Source organism: Gouania willdenowi, chromosome 10 (assembly GCF_900634775.1).
Source record: "Gouania willdenowi chromosome 10, fGouWil2.1, whole genome shotgun sequence".
NCBI classification, from domain to species: Eukaryota; Metazoa; Chordata; class Actinopteri; order Blenniiformes; family Gobiesocidae; genus Gouania; species Gouania willdenowi.
Genome location: NC_041053.1, coordinates 41,941,015 through 41,963,696, shown reverse-complemented (window position 1 = coordinate 41,963,696; position 22,682 = coordinate 41,941,015). Strand labels below are relative to the sequence as shown.

Genomic DNA, 22,682 nt, shown 5'->3' with positions numbered 1-22,682 from the left:
AAATAATCTATACTCCATTGTATATACGATTTATTATCCCTATAGGGTTATTTGAATGCGTTGTGGCCTTGGTCTTTTACATATATTTAATTACATATTTTGTTTTGATGAATATTAAAACAAGAATTTAAAGAAAATACCTCCAACTTATTATTTATAAACAATAATTCCATTTATTGTCAGTCTGCCGCAGGGCAGCTGTGTCTACAACAGTAGCTTACCACCACTAAGTGTGGAGTGAAAGAATAATGCCTTAAATTGATGCATTATTATTATTTAATTTATACTAATTTCATTATTATTATTATTGAAAATATTTTTTTGTCAGTAACTGAAATGATTTCAAAGTAAAACGTTTTTTCCTGATGATTTTCATGTAGCTACTCCTTCAAAATAAAACGACTCGAGTCCCAGACTTACTACAACCAATCAACGCCTTCATAGTCTGACATCTACGCCAGCCAATCAGTGCTGTCCACGAGGTGCAGCTCCGGGAGGCGGGACTAATAGGCCTCTTCGGAGACCAATCGTCTGCTGACATTTAACAGAGAAACGTCAGATTCTGAGCTTTACTGACCAATCAGAGCACACGGAGGGCGTGTTTCATTGTCTGTTTGACCCACGTGACTCCCCTCAACAGCTCTAGGCGGTCGCAGTGCAGAGCCGGTGAGTAAAAGAGCCCAAAAAACACTCTTTTTTAACCCTAAAAAAGACTTGTTTGTCCACAAATTCACACATATTAACCGAACCTGTGTTGCAGTGTTTCGGACAACGGACGTTTATCGTGGTTAAATCGACTCCGTGCGGTTGTAACGACGCAAAGCTACGATTAGCTGCGATTTCGTCCTTTGCTAACTCTGAAAAAGTCACCACGTGTTTTAAATCTACCTCATATAAACTACACAATCAGCTTTAAACTCAAAGAAAAGCGATTCACACTGTGTATCAAATGGAACAACGTTAACTTTTGTCGATTAAAGTCGAGTCGCGATCAAAACTGATCAAAAACGTCATCCGCTCCATTTAAATGTGCATTAATTTACACATGAAAGTCGTTATTATCTCACATTAAAATGTAAAAATATGCTCTTAGAAGTGGATTCATGTCAAACTCAAACGATATATTTTACCTCTAAAGCAAGTTTTGACTTTTTTATTTTAAAGTACAAAATTAACTTCTTACGATGTTTTTTTTTAATAAAATGACAGAAATGTTAACATAAAAAATGACACAGACAAACTTATTTAATGGAAAATATTTTGTTTAAAAATGCCTGTTTCTGTTATTTGTTAGACATATAATAGATTTGTTCCTAAATCCTCCATGAAAGCTCAATAAATTCAAGCTTTTTAAATGAATTATTAAAATATCTCCTCCACATCTTTCAGGTTTTTTTGCAGTGTTTGTTTCATATTCCAAACAACATGTTGTGAATCTTTAAGGTGAGGGAGAAATAAATGTAGACACACATTAACAGGAAAAATACCATAAAAATATGTGATATGAACCCAAAACATGGAAGTGAGGGTTTAGTTTGTGTCAGAGATAAAAACATTTAATTTTTCAGATAAATATCACTGTTAACTTCAGGATTTAATCATGTGCAGTCACGTTTAGTCGCCTGTTTTCAGGAGAAATTAAGTGTAAATGGATGATTTTGTCCTTAAACAATCACGAGACGGGTTTCAGTTTAAAATCTGATTTTTAAATAAAAAGGTTCAGGTTGATTTTTCTGTTTCAGAATGTTTTCATTGATCCTGTAAATGTATTTTAAAAATAAGTTTACAGATTAATGTGATTAGTGGAAGTTTTTAATATTTAGTTTCATAAATACACACTTATTAAAGGTGATGGGACATCCCTAAAAAAGAAAATGATGGAGCGATTATTAAAAGTTGGTTTTGGTTAAAAATGTAGTTTGAAAGGGTTAAAAGCTTTTAATTTTGTGAGTTTGGAATAGTTTTCCATGTTTTTTTTTGGTTTTTTTTTGGAATCTTGTCATTTTGGACAAAGACGGTGAAGACTTTGTGCAAATATTAAAATGTGCCCCTAATAAACGCTCCCCAGAAACACGTATCCCCATAAAAACAAAAGGTTCCTTCACAGTGACACATTTCATTCTGTCCATTTGATTTTGTTTGTGATTCCGTTAACGTGGCTTTTTACTGGGCCCTGTACTTAATGTGTAGTAGGACGGATTAAAAAAAGTAATAAATAAATATGGATGTTTGGTGCCAGTGAACCGATAACGAATCACTAGACGAAACATCGCAACATAGCGTTGTATCGAGATATTGTCACACTTCTACTGTCAACAGTTGTTTTTTAGGAATTTGTTGTTTCCTGATCTTAAAATAAGGCCCTATAAAATCTGTGTTTTTTTCCAAATTTTGTTTTCCACTTTAATTTTTAAAATTCTGTTTTATCTAAATATTATTTTTAAAGAAAAGATTAGTTTTTGAACTCCTATGAGGAAACAAAATAAATACTAATAAATAAAAAACTTATAAATAAACAAACATGTATGTCAAAACTAAAGTAAGATACAATTAAAAAGTAGATATAAATTATACTAACATGGATTATTCTGACTGCTCCTTTTAAATTATTTATGTCATATAAAGATGTATGAGAACAGCATAAATATCACCTGATTTCCTCTCAGGGATCAATGATTTACTGAATCTGATCAGGTTTGTTGGTTAAGTTTTGATCAACTTAGTTTAAATTCATCTAATTTAAATGATCCTATCTTCTGTAGATCTGATGAGATGATGTTAGAATGTAACATTCTAATAACGTTGATGCAACACTTTTATTTTGTAATCCAGAAGTTCCCACTGACACTGACGTTTGTACTTGAGGTAGCTATAGACAAAAGGCTGGAATAAAAAGAACTAAAGGATAGCACAGACTGAGTTATTCTTAGTCAGACATGACAGATCAAACACTGAGCAGGTGAAGATGATTAAAGCTGATCACGTTCTCACGGAGCTGTCAGGGGGGAGGGCGGTGCACCTAATAAATAATATTAGTAAATTATTAATAAATAAATAAGTCTCAGGAAACTTTTCCCCATTCTAAAAAAACATCGTTTTCATGCTGATTCTGTTCATTTCCACGTTTAACCGTTTTCATTGGTCGATTCTGTTAAAGCAGATTTTATAAGGCCCTGTTAAAGATTTAAACATTGATTTCAGTCTTTAAAGGCTAATTAACATTTATCTGTTTAAATAGATAAATGAAAAACATCTCCACATCTAACAGTCTGTGCAGCGTCTGTTTCATTTTCCTGTTAAATAGTTACGTGTGTGTCTGCCCGTGCCCGACCTGTTGGTCCTGCTCCGTGATGCATTCACTGACAGGAAGTGATCACTCTGACAGTCATTGATTAAACGTGTAATTATTAACACACTGATAGTTTAAAAATTTCTTCCCTCAAGACTTTGTATGAATTTTTACCTTTTTTATTTTCACATTTTTGGCTGAGTATTTAATTATCATTTACTTGATTATTATTGCTTTTATCAAGTTTGTCAAATTTATTTTCATTTTAATCCTTTAATTTCCTTTTAATTAGTTTCATTTTTTTTACAGTTTAATTTTTTTTTATTTAGCTAAATTAAATTATTACTATTGGTTATATTTAATTAAAAACTGTCAAATTGTAATTTGTTTTACTTTTTTGTATTGCTATACTGCCAACTTTTATCATTTTATTTAATAAATTGTAAATATAACTTGAGTATTTTAAGGATGTAAAACTTTATTTCACATGTATTTAACTTGATTTTCAATTATTTGAATAATTATTGATCCCATTGACTGTTTTAATAACACAATTGTTTAATTTGGTTAAGTTGCTTGTAAATCTTTTTTTACTGCTCTGCCTTAAAAAAACACTAAATGTCAAAGCTGAAGTGACTGCTTTTATTTTGAAATAATTGAAGACATTTGTGTGTGTCTGACTCTTTCATCATAATGGTTAATATGAAGCTCTTTAAACAGCCAGTGAACTTTGTCCAAATGTTCATGTAGTAGTTTATAGACTTTGTGAATCATATCAAAAGAAACAGATTTAGGGATTGTAAAATCATTGCTGAGGAGCTGCTGCTCTTCTCTGAGCACCTCCTAAGCATTTTTTTTAAAAGTTGCTTTTGTCAACCTGTTAAATGCTATTAATCCAGTTTAAAAATAAAATGTGCTTTAGCAGAAAATATTTTCAGGTTTATGTTTTTATTCTTCCCTAATCAAATGTTATGATACGGTTAATTGAGTTAACTATGATTTAATTTTTACATTTCTGTGCAGGAGAAGTGTGCTAAAAATATGTGAAACTTTTTTTTTAATTTTCCCAAAAGTGTCTTAAAATTTTCTAAATGTGCTTTTAGTAGATTTGTCTATCAAAACACATTATGCACTATATTAATTTAATTAACTTTTTAAAATAGGACTACTTTATAGTTTTAGAGCCTGTATTCCTCCATCTTGAAATCACGTGATTGATGATGTCACACGGTCTGTTAAAGACACACAAACTCTGAGGATAAAAATCCATGATTTACACTCTAACTTCATCCACCAGAGCATGTCAGCATACTGTTTAAGGGAGAGTAAAGGTGCCTTAGGAGAGCTCTTCTTCTCTGCTTCATTGTCTACTACCAAACCTCAGAGTTGGAACTGTCGCCCCCTGTGGATTATTTTCAACCATTTTTTTATCGTCTTTATTAGGGATGTAACGATTCACTCAGCTCCCGATACGATTCGATTCACGATACTGGGTTCAAGATACGATTCTCTCAAGATTTATTTTACAAAATTGGACTGTAGACAAATTTTTTTTTTGGGGAAAAAACTAGAAAATACGTACTATTTTCCTTTTATTTTTCATTGTCAAAAGAATTCCTTGATAAACTATTCAAAACAATGCAATTTAACTAAAAATAAATCTTGAATGAAATAAATAAAGGAATAATACAAATGAAAATGAAGCCTATTAATTTAAATTCTGGTTCTATAATAAACAATGCAAAACTGCATAATAGTATTTTTTTTTTTAAAGTGTAACTGAAAATGTATTTTGTGTCTTAACAATTGGACTTTAAAAAAAACAAAAAAAACGTGATTGCACTGATTTACGTCATATTTGTTTGGACCAGCAGAGGGCGCTGGTAACACAGCAGTCGGTTGGCATGCAGATATCTTGCAGTGAAGAAGAGAAGCTATGCTAGCAGACGGAGCTAATAGAAAAACGTGACTTTTACAGATATTCAAGTAATATTACAGATATTATTTCGGTGCTAAAGGGGTAATGAATCATTTATTAACATATTTAAGAGTAGAAGGCAGCCAGAAAGAAAGTATTAGCAGACTCCGCCCGCCGCCTACACTTGTGGATAGAAAAAAGGTACTGCGATTCAATTTTCAGAAAATCGATATCAACCGTGATACCTATGAATCGATTTGTAACTGCCTTACGATTAATCGTTACATCCCTAGTGTTTATGTGAACAAAGTTTACGTCAACATTAACTTTTTCAGTTGTTTTTTAAAGCAATAAAAAGCAGAACATTTTGAATGGAAAATCTATTAAATGATCTATAAATCTACTAGATGATCTAAAAATCAGGCTGAATGTTTCACTTCAATAGAAAACATTGGATGTTTACAGGCAGTGGGGCCGTGTGACATCATCAGTCACATGATTTCAAGATGGAGGAACACAGGCTCTAAAACTGTAAAGTAGTCCTATTTTTGAAAAATAAATGAATATGGTGCATAACATAATGTTTTTAGACCTTATTCTACTAATAAGGACATTTAGAAGGTTTTAGGAAACATTTGTAAATGTTTTTTTGTAACAGTTTGTACAGGGTTTGTTTCCTATTCCTTCCAACACACCTTCACTGTTTGTCATGTTTTAAGTTTATGATGATGCTTCTGTACGTTGAGTTAACATTGATGCAGTTCAGATAATCCTACACTTTAATCTGATTACTGTAAGAGTCTTTAAAGAAACGTGCCATGTTGCGTTCATCAGCTGTAAGTATAAACTCACACCAACTAGAAACAAAGGCAGAAATGTTTATTAGATATTTATCAAATATATAAAACTAAGTTATCATCTAATCAATGTCATTTAATTGAGTGTGATTTTTGTGTTGTGTATTTTATTCATGTTTTCTGACCACTGTAGGGTTATTAAACAACTTCTATTGTCTGTGCTCAGGGTTTGTTTATGAAAAACAAGTGCACTCAATACGCCAGAGACACACAAACACACACGCGCAGGGCAGTGTATCTGGGGTGCTGCTGTAATCCTTTGGGGTGTAATTTCATTACTGCTGAGGCGGCACATGGTCGTTGCTATGACAATGGTGTTACCAGTTTCAGATCTGTGTGCATACATTTATCCAGTCAGAAATTAAGTTAAAAACTCACTTTAAAGCTAATATCCAGAGTTTCTGAGAAAAGTCTCAATGTCCCGCCCTGAAAAGCATCATTTCCTCCCCTGCCTCTGTCAATCTACCAGAAGCCACGCCTCTACTTTTCTGCACACGCATCGCAGAACATAACAAGGTCACATTGATATGTCTATAGATCAGGTTAGAGCCAAAATCATATTTATCTGATTGATGTTGTGACGTGTGGCCTTGTTTCTGTGCACAGTTCATCATTCACTTTGATTGACAGTCTCAGAAACAGGAAGTAGAAGCCTATTGGCTGTGTGCACTCAGCGATCGTTTCCATGTGTATAGGGGTCTACAAGAGGAAGGAGGGGCTTATATACATTATTGTATATGAATGACCACCAGCAGTAGATCATAGTTAAAGACTAGTTAAAGATTTTTATGCATTTCAACAGAATCAGACATAAACATATTTATCAGAAACTCCAGATATCAGCTTTAATCAAATTAACTCCACAAAGTAAGCAAACTGTTTGTTTTTATGGTTACATTTTTGTCTGTAGATTTTTAGTTTTTTTGTCATTCTCACTCTATTTAATTTAAACACTAAATATTCCACGTGAGCAAAACACCTCCATTACACTGATTTTAAATGTTTCTCATTCCTGTTCATTCTCTGACCATGTTCTTCTCTTAGATCAGTGCTTCCCAACCTTTCCAGATGCCTTCAAGAAACTAAGAATATTTTTTGAACAGTCTGAGCCCATTTTTTTTGTTTTTTATGTTGTTTCTGCAACTACACCAAACTCACCATATTTATAATTGCCAAATATAGTGTATACTGTTGTCGCAGGAGTTAATTTTCTTTGTCGTGGAACTCCTCTGAGGCTTTTAATGCAGATCTATTAACACGTATGTATCGCATAGGATCAGTGTCAAAAACCAAAATGTTCCATATCTCTATCAATATTTATCGTACAAGTTTGATGCTTACATTTATGAAAAGTTCAGCTCTAGTGGAGTATTTTATTTTGATACACTGAAGCTGTACGACCTACCAGTAAAAAGATCAGTAGGGGTCAAAGGTCATGATGTCACAAACTTTTTTCTCCCAATAACTGGTACCATTGAACACCTTTCAATGTGACCTTTGCTTAAGGTCATATTTAAGGTCAAGGTCAGTCTTCTGTTTTTCCTGCATTATTACTTTCAGTTTAATTTGTAAAAACAACAAACTTGTCAACAAATCCAGATACAGGTTCATTATTGTAAAATACGTATTTGCAGTTTAACCTATTTTCATCACTTTTTCTTGCCATATTTTTGCTGTTATTTTAATTGTGATTAAGATTTTAGCTGCCGCGATTAAATTAACGTGATTGTCGGCAAATTTGACATTTAAAACGGGGGCTCTGTTGAATATCTAATTAAGCACTTTGTCAAACCCAGTAGTTAATTAACCACCAGGGGTTAAGGCTTCATTAAACTACCTTCATGACAAACAAGCAATGCTTCAGATCTTGTTCTTTCAGTCATAACTTTTCATTAAGCACTAATTGTTTTCAAAGAGTCACACTGTAACAGTGGATTTATATACAGTTGTCAGCCCAAGGTAAATTTTTACTCTTACGTATATTTTAGTTTTTATTCTTTTTTTTTTTTTTTTTGCAGTCTAAACTTTTCACGTCGTGTGCTCAAAAGCAGTTAAATAAAAATACAGATGTTTTACCTAAAAGATTTTGGTCACTTTGAACCCATTTTATTAGTGAATAAAGATTTCCATCTTTAAGATGACTATAATAATAATAAACGTTCCTGGATAACAGTGGATATTATTCAGATGAATAAATAAATGTGGTTATCACAGATTCATAAAACAATGGACCATCATTTTACTGACTTTATGGATGGACCCCAAAAATCTCTCCCCTTTATTCCCCCTTATAGATGGTTAGCTTATAGACGGTGCTGGTTTTCATGCACGTGGGGCTCCCTAACCCAATCCTCTGGTTCTGTGGTCCCTCAGACGATGGATTTGAGGTTCTTCCTTCTCCTGGCCTTCGGCCTCCTCTGCTTCAGCCGGGTTAGCGTGTGCGAGCACGTGGAAGACGACGTGGACGTGGAGGACGAGCTGGACCTGGATCTGCCCGGAGCCGACGATGACGAGGAGCTGGAGGATGATGAGGCTACGCCCACTCCTAAAGCCCCGCCTGTACCAAACGTAAAAGAAAATGCAAACTTTTAAATTTAAACTTTAAAGCGAAAGTGCACATTGTTCAAAATGAAATTAAATAAATACTATTTTTAGTCTTTTTTTGTGGACCTGGAACCAAATGGTCCACAGACCTTTGGTTGGGAACCTCAGCTTTAGGACACCAGCCTATCCAAGTGTCCCATTGGTCCCTTAATCTGTTTTTTTTATTTTTCCCTTTTTTAAAAAAGTGAAATATAATATTTTAGTTCTCGATATTTTTTATTTATTAAATGCTTTGCATCTTTTGATCAGGATGATTTATTAAATCAGTTGTCGCATTTTGGTCCACGGTCCGTATTAGATGTCCTAAATTAGTCCAGATTCCCAGTGTCCAGATTTTTGGTTTATTTAGATGTTCCTAAATACGGTGTTAAAGATCACTAACTAAAATGTATAGCAAAAGTTTGTGCTTTTTAAAAAAGATTCAATCAACTATAACAGATTTAGCGGACAAAATGGTATTAAAACTAAAACTAGACTATAACTAAATAATCCTGATGAATTAATGAGGTCTCCTCCAGGTGACCTACAAAGCTCCAGAGCCAATGGGGGAACACTTCTTTGCTGAGTCTTTTGACCGGGGGACGTTGGACGGGTGAGCACGGCTTATGTTTATTATGAAGCTCTAAGTGTGTATGTAGTCACACCGTGTGCGTGTGTGTGTGTGTGTGTGTGTGTGACAGGTGGGTTCTGTCCAGCGCTAAGAAGGAGGACACAGACGAGGAGATCGCCAAATACGACGGTACGTCCTAAAGTAGTGATGGTTTTATTACCTGTGCTGCGTTCAGGGACCAGGGCCGTGCTAGTCATCAAGGGTGTTTATTATCTATATCAGTGTTTCTCAAATGGGGTATGTGATTGCACTACAGGGGGTACTAGAGAGAGAGGAAAATTAACAAATAAAAGCATTTAAAATATGGGGTTTTTTTTATTTTTAGTTAAAAATAATAATCATACTCTTTACTGCCAGCAGCACATAAATTGACAACACACACACTAAATAAGAAAAATAGACAAATAACAGAGAAAACGACAAACAACCAAACGACAGCAAAAACACACACTGAGAATAATTTAAATAATACCAACAACACACTAAAATAAAACACAGAAAAATAAGATAAAAATATACTAGATGATAAAAACAAAATGCACAAAACAATAGAAATGATTTTAATGAGAACATGAACTGAAAATACAAAGGTCAGTGTCATTATAAAAACTATAGAAATAATACTAATCAGGAAGAACTAAATGTGTGTAATCACTCATTCATTCCATCATTATGATCTATACTGGTTTTTCACAGAATTCTGAGCCAAATATAGTCAGACTCAGACATAAAGGGGACTTTAAAGGTAGAGAATGGGGTATTTTATTTGACCCATAAAAGTTTGAGCATCACTGATCTCAAACTTTGAGATCAGTGATGCTGATCTTAAAGTTCATATATATAACATATATGGTATATGTTATTATACCACATACTATAATAACAGGTATATGGTCTGTGTGCTGGTATTAGTCATTAATAATAATGTTTATGATCTATAATAACAGGTAAATGGTCTGTGTGCTGGTATTAGTCATTAATAATAATGTTTATGATCTATAATAACAGCTATATGGTCTGTGTGCTGGTATTAGGCATTAATCATAATGTTTATGATCTATAATAACAGGTAAATGGTCTGTGTGCTGGTATTAGTCATTAATCATAATGTTTATGATCTATAATAACAGGTAAATGGTCTGTGTGCTGGTATTAGTCATTAATAATAATGTTTATTATCTATAATAACAGCTATATGGTCTGTGTGCTGGTATTAGTCATTAATCATAATGTTTATGATCTATAATAACAGGTAAATGGTCTGTGTGCTGGTATTAGTCATTAATAATAATGTTTATGATCTATAATAACAGCTATATGGTCTGTGTGCTGGTATTAGGCATTAATCATAATGTTTATGATCTATAATAACAGGTAAATGGTCTGTGGAGGAGATGAAGGACTCTAAGCTGCCTGGAGACAAAGGTCTGGTTCTGAAGTCTAGAGCCAAACATCACGCCATCTCTGCCCAGATGCTGCGACCTTTCACCTTCACCGACAAACCGCTCATTGTCCAGTAAGAAGCCACGCCCACCTCTGCACACAGTCGTAGTCTTTCAAACGTGATGACGGATTGTGTTGAGTCGTTTTTGAACACCTTGTTGCTGTGACACCCTGAAAGATCTTGTGTGTGTTCCTGATGTTCCTGTGTGTTTTTAGGTATGAGGTGAACTTCCAGGCTGGCATTGACTGTGGGGGGGCATATGTGAAGCTGCTTACTCAGACTCCTGATCTGGATCTGGTTAGTGCGATTCACACACACCGTCTTTCAAACTGGAATAGAAGCAGCTGCTCATTGCATTTTCATCATTTCTTCTCTCTGAGGCTCAGCCTGTGATTAAATGTTACATTTCTTATTGCTTGCACTTTTGTTCAGGGAAAAAACAAAACTTAAATTAAAAAAAACAAACAAATCAAATCAGCATTTTTTTTTTTCCATAAGTCTCTTTGTGCGGTGCTTTGTTGACTTTAAGCTTCTGTCGACTATATTTTTTAAGCAACAGCAACAAGACTAAATAAAAGAAATGCATGAAAACGAAAAGTAAATCAAAATATATTCAGGATTTTCACCGGGACTTTTTTAGTGTGGGACAGGTGTGTCAAACTCGTTTTAATTTAGGGGACACTGGTTAACCTGATCTTATGTGGACTGCAGATATTACGTGGGAAAACGATAGCTATTAGTCCCTGTATGATCATATTTTTTTAACAACTTGATTTAGTGGTCAATTTCTCTGTAATTTAGGTGTTTCATGGAAGAAATGTGGGGGAGTTTCATTGAAATAGTGTAATTAGATACGCATGACATACAGTGGGGCAAAAAAGTATTTATTCAGCCACCAATCGTACAAGTTCTTCCACTTAAAAAGATGAGAGGCCTGTAATTTTCATCATAGATAAACCTCAACTATGAGAGACAACATGAGGAGAAAAAAAATCCAGAAAATCACATTGTAGGATTTTTAATGAATTTATTTGCAAATTATGGTGTAAAATAAGTATTTGGTCAATAACAAAAGTTAATCTCAATACTTTGTAATGTACCCTTTGTTGACAATGACAGAAGTCAAACGTTTCCTGTAAGTCTTCACAAGTTTTTCACACACTGTTGCTGGTATGTTGGTCCATTCCTCCATGTAGATCTCCTCTAGAGCAGTGATGTTTTGGGGCTGTCGCTAGGCAACACGGACTTTCAACTCCCTCCAAAGATTTTCTATGTGGTAGAGCTCTGGAGACTGGCTAGGCCACTCCAGGACCTTGAAATGCCTCTTATGAAGCCACTCCTTTGTTGCCAGGGCGATGTGTTTGTGATCATTGTCGTGCTGAAAGACCAGCCATGTTTCATCTTCAATGCCCTTGTTGATGGAAGGAGATTTTCACTAAAAATGTCAAGATACATGGTCTCACTCATTCTTTCCTTTACATGGATCAGTCGTCCTGGTCCCTTTTTCAGAGAAACAGCCTCAAATCATGATGTTACCACCCCCATGCTTTACAGTAGGTATGGTGTTCTTTCTCCTCTAAACACGACTAGTTGAGTTTTTACCAAAAAGTTTTATTTTGGTTTCATCTGACCATATGACCTTCACCCAATCCTCTTCTGGATCATCTAGATGTTCTCTATCAAACTTCAGACGGGCCTGGACATGTAGTGGCTTAAGCAGGGGGACACGTCTGGTACTGCAGGATTTGAGTCCCTGATGGCGTAGTGTGTTACTGATGGTAGCCTTTGTTACTTTGGTCTCTGCAGGTCATTCACTCGGTCCCCCCGTGTGGTTCTGGGATTTTTGCTCACCGTTCTTGTGATCATTTTGACCCCACAGGGTGAGATCTTGCGTGGAGCCCCAGATGGAGGGAGATTATCAGTGTCTTGTATGTCTTCCATTTTGTTTTTCTTTTTTTTTCCCCTCTTGTCTGCACATGCTGTCAAAGGTCAACACTACAAGAAGTGCAATCATTATGAGACAGCCATGCATGTTTTGTTATTGCAATAAAATATATTGATTTATTTTATTGCTTAATTGTGACCATCACCAGCCCTCCTTTAGGAAGGGTAAGAAATCTTTTATTAGAGGGAGGATATAAAAAGAGAGAGCAGTGTTACACCTAAGTGGAGGGGGAGGGGAAAGGGAGCAGGGAGGAGAGACTCAAGGTAGGAAATAAAAAGGGTGGGGAGAATAGGTTGTTTTACAGTGAGGGTGAGATGTGAAGTTGTAGAATATATTGTGCTTATTATGTTGTGTAATCAAGCCAGTATAGTGACAAGTGTGAAGCTTAGCTATAATGGTGGTGGCTGTGAACAGGGGGAATGAGTGAATGGTAGTACCTAAAGCAGGTGTTTGGGATTAACGTGTCTAAGGTTAAGCCCAGTATGAGTTTTATCCTACATCCCAAGGCGTGCCAGTGCATCGTATACCAGTATATGTGCAAAAAACCGCTACCGCAAACCCGGGAACTGCCCCGGGCCCGCAAAGAACGGGGGCCAGGGAGCCCCAGGCCACCCCCCCACGGCCAAGCAACCCCCCAGACGCCCCCAAGATTCCAGGCTGAGAGGCAGCCACCGCCCCCCACACACACATCCGAGGAAGCCCCAAGCAGCCAAGCACCCAGCGCATCCCACCACCGACCCAAACCCAAGGCCCCCCGCCAGCAGCCCGCCCCCCCACCCAAGCACCCAACCTCCGAGGGGAGGGCCCAGAGAGCCCCCCGCCTGAGACCCCAGCAGCGGAGCCAAGGCCCACGCCCAGCAGACGGCCAGAGCCGCGCCGAACAGGCAGCCAGCGGGCACTCACCAGCGGGCCCAGAGCCAGCAGGGATCAGACCCCAGGCCAGAAGGACTCAGAACGGAAGCAGCACCAAGAGAAGCGCCCCCAGGGACAGCTTCCATTTTCTAATAATTGCTCCCACAGTTGATTTCTTCACACCAAGGTGTTTACCTATTGTAGATTCAGTCTTCCCAGCCTGGTGCAGGTTAACTATTTATTTTCTGGTGTCCTTTGACAGCTCTTTGGTCTTGGCCATAGTGGAGTTTGGAGTGTGACTGTTTGAGGTTGTGGACAGGTGTGTTTTATACTGATAACCAGTTCAAACAGGTTCTATTAATACAGGTAACGAGTGGAGGACAGAGGAGTGTTTATGACAGTGACATAACCAAAAGGGACCTTTAGGGGGAGCTCTAAGCGTAAGTTACTTAGTTCTGCTGTAAGAGGCTTGTAATGTTTCCAAACTGGGGATGTGCCCCCTAAGAGGGAACTGTCTGTGCCCAATGTTTTTACAGGCCTGATCCTTCCAAAGCGTGCGTGATGCGTTTCCATTCGGTCGGCCTATTTTACGGCAGGTCGTGTATTATTTAAAAGGTTGAAATCCTGCTATTCTATTTTGTCATCACGTTCAGGCCACGTTTGTTTTTGTGTTGGTCTGTGTGATTTTTATTTAATTTATATTTTAATCCCAGGATCACTTTGTGGATAAAACCGGATACACCATCATGTTCGGACCCGACAAATGTGGAGAAGATTACAAGCTGCACTTCATCCTACGACACAAAAACCCTAAAACTGGAGAATTTGAGGAGAAACACGCAAAGAAACCAGACGCTGACCTCAGGACGTACTACACTGATAAGAAGACTCACCTTTACACACTGGGTACACACACACACACACAGACTCACCTGTGTACACACACACACACATCATGGTTGGGGTCAATTATATTGTTTATATACAAATACATCTTCAATTACAACCAATCACGAGTAGTGACCGACCTTTTTTCCAAATGCGATTAAAATTACAATTAATATTTTTCCCCTGAAAATCAATTACGTTCTCAATTAACATTAATCCCAGATATGAAACAGTTATGAAACATATTTTGATAATTAACTATGTATGTGTTACACATGCAACTGTTTAACAAATGTAATTGTAAATTACAGTTTTTATAGTTTGTATTACAATTAAAGTCAATTATGATTGCAACATGTTTTTCCAACACTCTGTGCTGCCTCCCAGTGGTCAACCCTGACAACAGCTTCCAGGTGCTGGTGGATCAGACGGTGGTGAACAGTGGGAACCTACTGACTGACATGACTCCGCCCATCAACCCCCCTGCTGAGATCGAAGACCCTGACGACCACAAACCAGAGGACTGGGACGAGAGGCCCAGGATCCAGGACCCAGATGCGGCCAAACCTGAGGACTGGTCTGTGTTCAGTTTTCTTCTTCTATGAATCCTACGCTCAGAACACCATCCTGTTTTTATCTGATGACCTCCATCTGCGACCCTGAGGGAGATCAAATCTCAACTCCTGGTGTTTTTATTTATCAGGGACGAGGACGCTCCACCTCAGATCCCTGACGCAGACGCGGTCAAACCTGATGGTTGGTTGGACGATGAGCCAGAGTACATCGGAGACCCCGACGCTGCCAAGCCTGATGACTGGTGAGTCACTGTTGTTGCTATTGTGTGTGTTGTTTTGGGGGGGGCATCAGAGCCATCTACAGCCCTCACCTGTGGGGTGCCTCAGGGCTCCATCCTTGGCCCGGTTCTTTTCCTTATACATGCTCCCGTTAGTTCTTGTTTTTAAAAAAATACTGCTTTTTTTTTTTTCATTTTTACACTGATGATACACAAATGTATTTACCGCTAAAACCTAACTCCACTGCCCCTCCTGAGTGTCTGCTGGAATGTCTGGAGGAATGGGTTTTAAAACGTGCAAACCTTTATAGATTTTAAAACATAAACCTGTTTTCAAACATACAACACTACAGAGTCACACTGCTAGTGATCAGATATTGATGCTGAACGCATTCAGTGTCTGTGTTGACGATGACGTCACGTCAACACGAACACTGGTCTGTTCACCCATTCAGCCATGGAGTAGAAGCTGTGTGTGACCACATGGAGCTGTAGGACACGCCCTTTATAACCAGGACTAGGAAGGATTAGGTGTGGAGGAGAATCAGTGAGGAGGTGGTAGTAGCAGGTAAAAGTTCTCTCTGTAGCACTGATCTAGCATGGCATTAGCCGCTAATCACACCGGCTTTTTTCACTGGTGGTTTATGTTTATGAGAGGAGAAAAAGGAGCACAGCTCCTCACTACAGCAGACAGTGAAACTCAGAGTTGGATGTGTCACTGGTGGGTGAATGCAGCATTAGCCAATCAGGACACAGAACACAATGCGCGTTCATACGCCGTAAAAAATACATCCAAAATTGCTCTGTAAAAAAAATCAGCGAAACATTGAGGAAGCGAAAGGTGAACCGTGATATAGTGAGGGACTACTGTACTTTTAATTATTTTACCTTTTTTTTTCTCTCTCTCTCGTGTACATTTTATAACCTCTGTACAGCACTTTGGTCAATGTTTGTTGTTTTGAAATGTGCTATATAAATAAAATTAACTTTATTTGACATCCAATCAGGGACGAGGACATGGACGGAGAGTGGGAGGCGCCTCAGGTTCCAAACCCGGCCTGTGAGGCGGCGCCGGGCTGTGGCGCCTGGAAGCGACCGATGGTGGACAACCCCAATTACAAGGGCAAGTGGAAGCCTCCAATGATTGACAACCCTAACTATCAGGTGAGCACAAGCCCCGCCCCCCTACACACATTGATTCTGGATGCGTGGCACTGATGGTGTGGAGCGTGTCCCTCAGGGAGTGTGGAAGCCGAGGAAGATCCCCAACCCAGACTACTTTGAGGACCTGCAACCCTTCAGGATGGCTCCGTTCAGCGCCGTGGGCCTGGAGCTCTGGTCCATGACCTCCGACATCTTCTTCGACAACTTCTTCATCAGCGACGACAGGAACACGGCCGAGCGCTGGGCCAACGACGGCTGGGGGCTGAAAAAGGCTGCAGAGGGCGCTGCCGAGGTGAGAGCCAATCAGGAAAGAGCACGACCTCAGTTTAAGAATCAGAATCTCACTGTTTCTGTTTTTACCACTGATTAAATCAGTGTTTCTCAAATGTGGGTACGTGATGGCACTACAGGGGGTACGAGAGTGTGGAAAAATAACACATGAAAGCATTAAAACTATCGGGTTTTATATTTATTTTTTAAATAAAAATGATAATCACCAGCAACTCAAAAAACACTTAAAATAAGATAAAAATATACTGAATAATAAACAAACACATGCACTAAGAGAAAAATACTTATTAACAATTACACAAAATCACTACAAAATATACAAAAATAACAGAAAACATAAACAACCAAACGATACCAAAAACACACTGAGAATAATTAAAATATCAACAAAACACAAAATAAGAGGAATGTACTGAATAATAAAAAGAACAGATGACAAAACACAGAAAATGATAGAAATGATCTTAATTAGAACATGGTTTAAATTCTAGGATCTGTGTTGGTCCCACATCAGGAGGGAGATGACCATAAATGATAAAAACTATTAAAGTAAATCTATTCAGGAGGAACTAAATACTGTTTAATTCCATTTATTTACAAAATGATTCTTTACAATGTGTTTTATCACTCGTTCATTCCATCATTATTACAACATTAGATGTTCTTAAATAGTATTCTGAGCAAATTTTTGTAGTCTGACTTAAAAGGACTTGCATTTAAAAGTTAAAAAGATACTTGAGCCAAAAAAGTTTGAGAACCACTGGATTAAAGTGTAGAAAGTTTAACTTCCTGTTTTAAATCTGGTTTCCTGTTTCCAGCCTGGTCTGGCCACTCAGATGCTGAGCGCCGCTGAGGAGCGTCCGTGGCTGTGGGTGGTCTACGTTCTCACTGTGGCATTACCGCTCATCCTCATCATCGTCTTCTGCTGCACGGGAAAGGTCAGCATGGTGCCCTCTAGTGGTGGAAAGTAGAAACCACTTTAATCCTGAATTAACTGAAACAGGTCAGAAAAAACAAGGGAAAAAACGTTTAATTCTACAAGACTTTTGTTTATTTTATTTCAATATTTTAAATTTTAAAGCATTGTATAATTTTGTTTTTTATTTTTAAAGCTTAAACTTTACGTTAATTTAAATATTTAGAAAGTATTTTATTTCTTATATAGTTAAAACTTTTTTTTACAAAACTTAATATTTTAAAATCTTGTGAAATAAGTTAATTTGTTTTTTTTAAACCCAGCTGTCCCTCACTATATCACTGTTCACTTTTTACAGTGCTCATAGTGCAAACAGAAGAAAACATTTTTAAGAAGCTCATAATTTTATTAAATATTAAGGAAGTGCAGGCAGCTCTATCTAGTGAATAAACATTTAAACTGTGTGTAACTGTGAATCCATAGTGTTTCTGAACTGTGATTAAAATAAAATAATATTTAAACAGAAAATCAGTGTATCAAAGATCCAAACTAACACAGAAAGTGAGGTTTGACTCTGGTTTGTATGTAGTGAAGTAGAGCTGAGGGACAGAGGGGGTGGAGCCTAAATACAGTAAACGATGCACTGATACGCAGACGTAAAAGACTGAAAAGATTTTAAAGTATGAGCATTTTCCTTCTGCTTTAAGTGATTTTTGTTTGGAACTGACTTTAAACCAAAAGAATGTGATATGTTAATGTAATGGAGGAAGTATTACTATTAATGTTAATGCTGATGTGATGTGTGACGTCCACAGAGCTCTATGGGATCAGCTCAGGGTCAGATCAGTCTGCAGGGTTTACAGGAAGAGTTTAAAGAAGGTGGACCACCAGAGCCCCTCCAGGTCCTCACGACTCTGTCTGTCTGTCTGTCTGTCTGTCTGTCTGTCTGTCTGTCTGTCTGTTTTTTCTCACAACAGGGAGCCACAAAAATATGATTAGAATAGGGATCAATCTGAGCATTAATACAGGAAATATACATATTTTTTTATGTTTTCCTGTAACTTTTTGTGTTTTTTTTCTCATTCTGTGTTTTTGTTGTTTTGCTTTGTATATTTTGTTTTATTTTTTATTTTGTGTATTTTCTTTAGATGTATTTGATGTTTTTTGTAGGTTTTTCTTTTTTTTTTTTTCTGTCATTTAGTGCAGCACTTTAAACAAATCCACAACATAAGTGTGTGTGTAGTCTGCAGATCATTACAGGGGAACATTACACCAGTTCTTTAGACTATAGTTTAATAACGAAATGTTAAAATGTGATTTAAAATGAGCTCTGGATGCAGTACTTGTGATGCCCTGTCGGGGGCGGTGTTGTGCATAAGAAAGTATTTAATAGTTAAACTTTAAAAAGAAACACAGCACATCAATTTACTGAAATATATTCACATTTTCATTTTACAGTTTCTTACAAAACAGTTTAATTCAGAAAAAAGATAATTTTGTCAATAATGACAAACAAATTGTAGATGAAAACGTTGTTTTTGTCGTTCAGAAAAAGACGGCGGCATCTCCGGCAGAGTACAAGAAGACGGACGAAGTTCAGCCGGACGTGAAGGAGGACGAAAAGGCTGAGGAAGAGGAGGAGAAGACTGAGGAAGATGAAGATAAGGCTGAGGAAGAGGAGAGCAGTCCAGGTGATGAACCTGTCATCATCATCGTTCTTCTTCTGTGTTTATAACGTTTGGTTTTTCTCCTTCAGCTGCAGAGAATGGTGAGGAAGAGGAGCAGGAGGAAGAGTCTGAAGAGAAGGACAACACAGTGAGTTTATACTGGTCCAAGTAATGATTACAGGTAGAAGATCTGTCCTGTCTAGGGCTGGGCAATATATCGTGATTCAACATATATTGAGTTTTCTATTTTGGCGATATAAAAAAGGACAATATCACCCATATTGAGATATATTTACAAGTATTTAATATTATTCATAAAGTACAGTCAAACAGTGTCCTTTATTATACTAACTTTTTATATCTTATTCTGGATTGAAATACTCGTTATAGGAGTCACTGCTTTTGTTACCTGTCAGAACATGTAAAGCTCAATAAGATGGATTTCTGAGTTCTAATCCACACCTACATCTAAACCAGCCACACTACACAACTCACTCACACGTGCTGTCCCTTATAGGAGAAAAAGGCAAAAGTGGAACATATTGATCAGCTGTTTAATAAATGTGCCTGTGAGGAATTTTTAATCAGCAAATTTAACCCAAAATGGTTTTTCTGATCAGACTTTAAGTTAGAAATATTGATTAATATCGTATGTCAACATTTTGAGGAAAAAATATTGATTTGAGCTTGAGTCCATGTCGCCCAGCCCTAGCTGGAACCATTCATTTTAGCAACGATTTGATTCTAATTATGATTGATTGTTGGTGATTCTATTCATGGATGACATTAATCAATTTTGAAGTGAGTTTTTATCTAAAAATAATAATGAAACAGTGAGTGAAATAAATCTGATAGTGGACAGTACAGGTGAGCTTTACTAGATTATTATTACTATTTATTATAAGGAATCATCTATAAATTATTGATGGACATTAACAAACAAGTAAATTATTATTTGAATAAAGTCCAACCAACACTTCTATTTAAATTAACAGGATGTAAACTCTTCAATAAAAATCAATATTAGGTTTACCTGACTCTTCTGATTGTTTTTATACATGAAAATAAATCAATATTAATATCAACAATGATGTGTTGATGTTCAATGATTATCATGAGGCTTCTGCAGCACAACAAAACAACAACAAAATACAAAACTGAGAGAAAACAATACAAAATGACTCCAAAAAAAACATTAAGGGGCAACAAAAAGCCATTAATATACTAAATTGGAACAAACAACAAAATGACTGGAAAAAAATGCCAAAACCATAAAAATACACAAAACTGCTGGCAAAATACATGAAATGACAACAAAGATACATAAAATGTACACTAAGCACCAATGAAAACACATTCAAAAGAAGAAAAAATACAAAATGACTACAAAAAAGAAAAATACTGAATAGATAGAAGAGCTAATGCTAACGCTATATGTGCTGCTGCTGAAAGGCTAATGAGCTAGCACTACATGGGCTAAGGCTAACAAGCCATTACAACATGTGCTGCTGCAAGGCTAATGCTAATGAGCTAACACTACATGGGCTAAGGCTAACAAGCCATTACTACATGTGAAGCTGCTGAAAGGCTAATGCTAACGCTACATGGTGGACACAGTGAACCACAGCTTTAGAATATCTCCGTCAGTGATAAAGACGAGTGTTTCACACACTGGACCCAAAGGTGGTTCCATCCATTTCTCCATCATGTTTAGTTGTCTGCAGGGGGCGTGGCCATGATGTCACACACACACTAACGTCTTTATTATTAAAAGAGCTTTAAAAAGAAATCCATATAGTTTGCTGTGATTAACTCGCATGCGATACAATCCATTGATTAACTTTTTAAACCACTTGAGATTGATGTGTGATCAGGAAGGACAACTCGCCGAGCACAGATGGATGTAGTTGGATCGTAGGAATATTAATCGATTCATCAATCTAATGAATGGATCCTTAATACGGGTCCATATTAAATGCAGCAATAAGTACAGGTCGAATAATGAGCAACTGTGTCTGAGGTCATGTTTTTGTGCATGTTTTCCTTTTGTGTTTTCCGTTTTTGTTTTTTGTGTTTTGTCAAATTGTGTAACGTCTCTTATTCCTCTGGTGTCTGATTCTGCAGAAGTCGGAGGACAATGTTCTTCGTACATCTCCGAGGAACAGAAAGGTCAGAAAGGACTGATGTTTAAATCCACACACCTGACCTCTCCAGCCCCGCCCCTTCCCTGTGAAGCCCCGCCCTTTCCTCCCTGAGGCGACGCAGCCTCAAAAGGAACTGGGGAAGGTGCGAAGATGTCCGGTGATGATAATGATTCCATTGCGAAGTTTAAAAATTGATTGTTTTTTTGTGAAAGAAAATTTACTAAAACTTTTCCTCGTCATTCCTCTAACACGTTTGTTACGTCATTTCTGCTTCTTCTTCTTCTTCCACTCGACTCCAGCTACGAAGATGCCGTGTGAGTCAAAAGTTAAGGAATAAACAACAAAAATGTATTCAACCTTTTTAACCCAGTTTGGTGTTGTATGGGTTTAAGAAAAAAACCGACTGAAGCTGTACATGAAACGTCCACAGACGACGTTTTTTCAACTGGTTTATTTTTGTCAAAGGTTTAAGAAAAAAAAATACTTAAACGGTGTCGTTCTTTTCTCCCTCGTTGCTTCCTGTGGCGGCGACGCGTCACCAGAGTTGCGATGTACTAATGCGTAGAGTAAAGTTTATGATTTTTTTTTTGTTAGCTGCCTAGAGATTTATCAGAAGCACTGTGTGTATTTAATAATGAACGGGACACGCCCAGTTTCCCTCCTTGTATCGTCCAGTTTGTCCGCAAGATGAATCAATCTATGCGTCGTTCTCCTCCAATGACACAGCGTTTATTTTATAATTTATACGCAGACGTTAATCAGCAGGAGGAGTTCTCAAACATCTGTTACTCGTCCCTCTGTGTCCTCTGTACACTGTGCTGCTGTGAATGGAATCTGTGGCTTTTCTCCGAAGCTGTGACGGTGGAGCTGATGTTTGTGTCCATGTGTATGTGTGTACGCGCCAACACGCTCAACTTTGGTTTTGATGAATAAAATAAGACCAAATGGTAACTGAACAAAAGAATGGACTGTTTTATGTTAATGTGTTTTTCTAAAACTGACTCTTTAAAAACCTTGCTGTTTTCCCCCAAAATATAAACTTTCATTAATGATAGATGTCGTTTGTATTTTAGAAATTACTTTGATTTTGGATTTTAAAGGAAAATGTTTTTTTAATAAAATATAATACAAAAATACCATTTAAAATATTGCAATTTTAAGCTACCAAAGCATAAAATAAATTAAATGTAACTACATTTAAAAAAACATTAATGTAGACAATGTTTATAATTATAAAAAATAAATACATGTAAGATTAATGTATAGGCTAAGGTGTTTAATCTACTTGTAAATATACAAA

At 36.9% G+C, this 22,682-nt stretch overlaps 1 protein-coding gene across 3 annotated transcripts; it reads left to right on the top strand.

Annotated features, from left to right (window-relative positions):
• Positions 1-529: 529 nt before the first annotated feature.
• Positions 530-21,747, top strand: canx (calnexin). 3 transcript variants are annotated; one of them, XM_028459242.1, is made up of 16 exons: positions 530-666; positions 8,438-8,632; positions 9,187-9,260; positions 9,349-9,407; positions 10,653-10,794; positions 10,938-11,019; positions 14,233-14,425; positions 14,795-14,984; positions 15,111-15,224; positions 16,208-16,364; positions 16,441-16,656; positions 17,474-17,593; positions 18,387-18,473; positions 19,121-19,262; positions 19,328-19,386; positions 21,363-21,747. In XM_028459242.1, the coding sequence occupies exons 2-16, from the start codon at positions 8,441-8,443 to the stop codon at positions 21,420-21,422; spliced, it is 1,887 nt and encodes a 628-aa protein (XP_028315043.1). In that variant the 5' UTR covers positions 530-666; positions 8,438-8,440; the 3' UTR covers positions 21,423-21,747. The 3 variants fall into 3 exon arrangements, with proteins under 3 accessions (XP_028315043.1, XP_028315046.1, XP_028315044.1); XM_028459243.1 differs by having other exon boundaries at positions 606-666; positions 8,359-8,632; XM_028459245.1 differs by lacking the exon at positions 18,387-18,473.
• Positions 21,748-22,682: the final 935 nt, after the last annotated feature.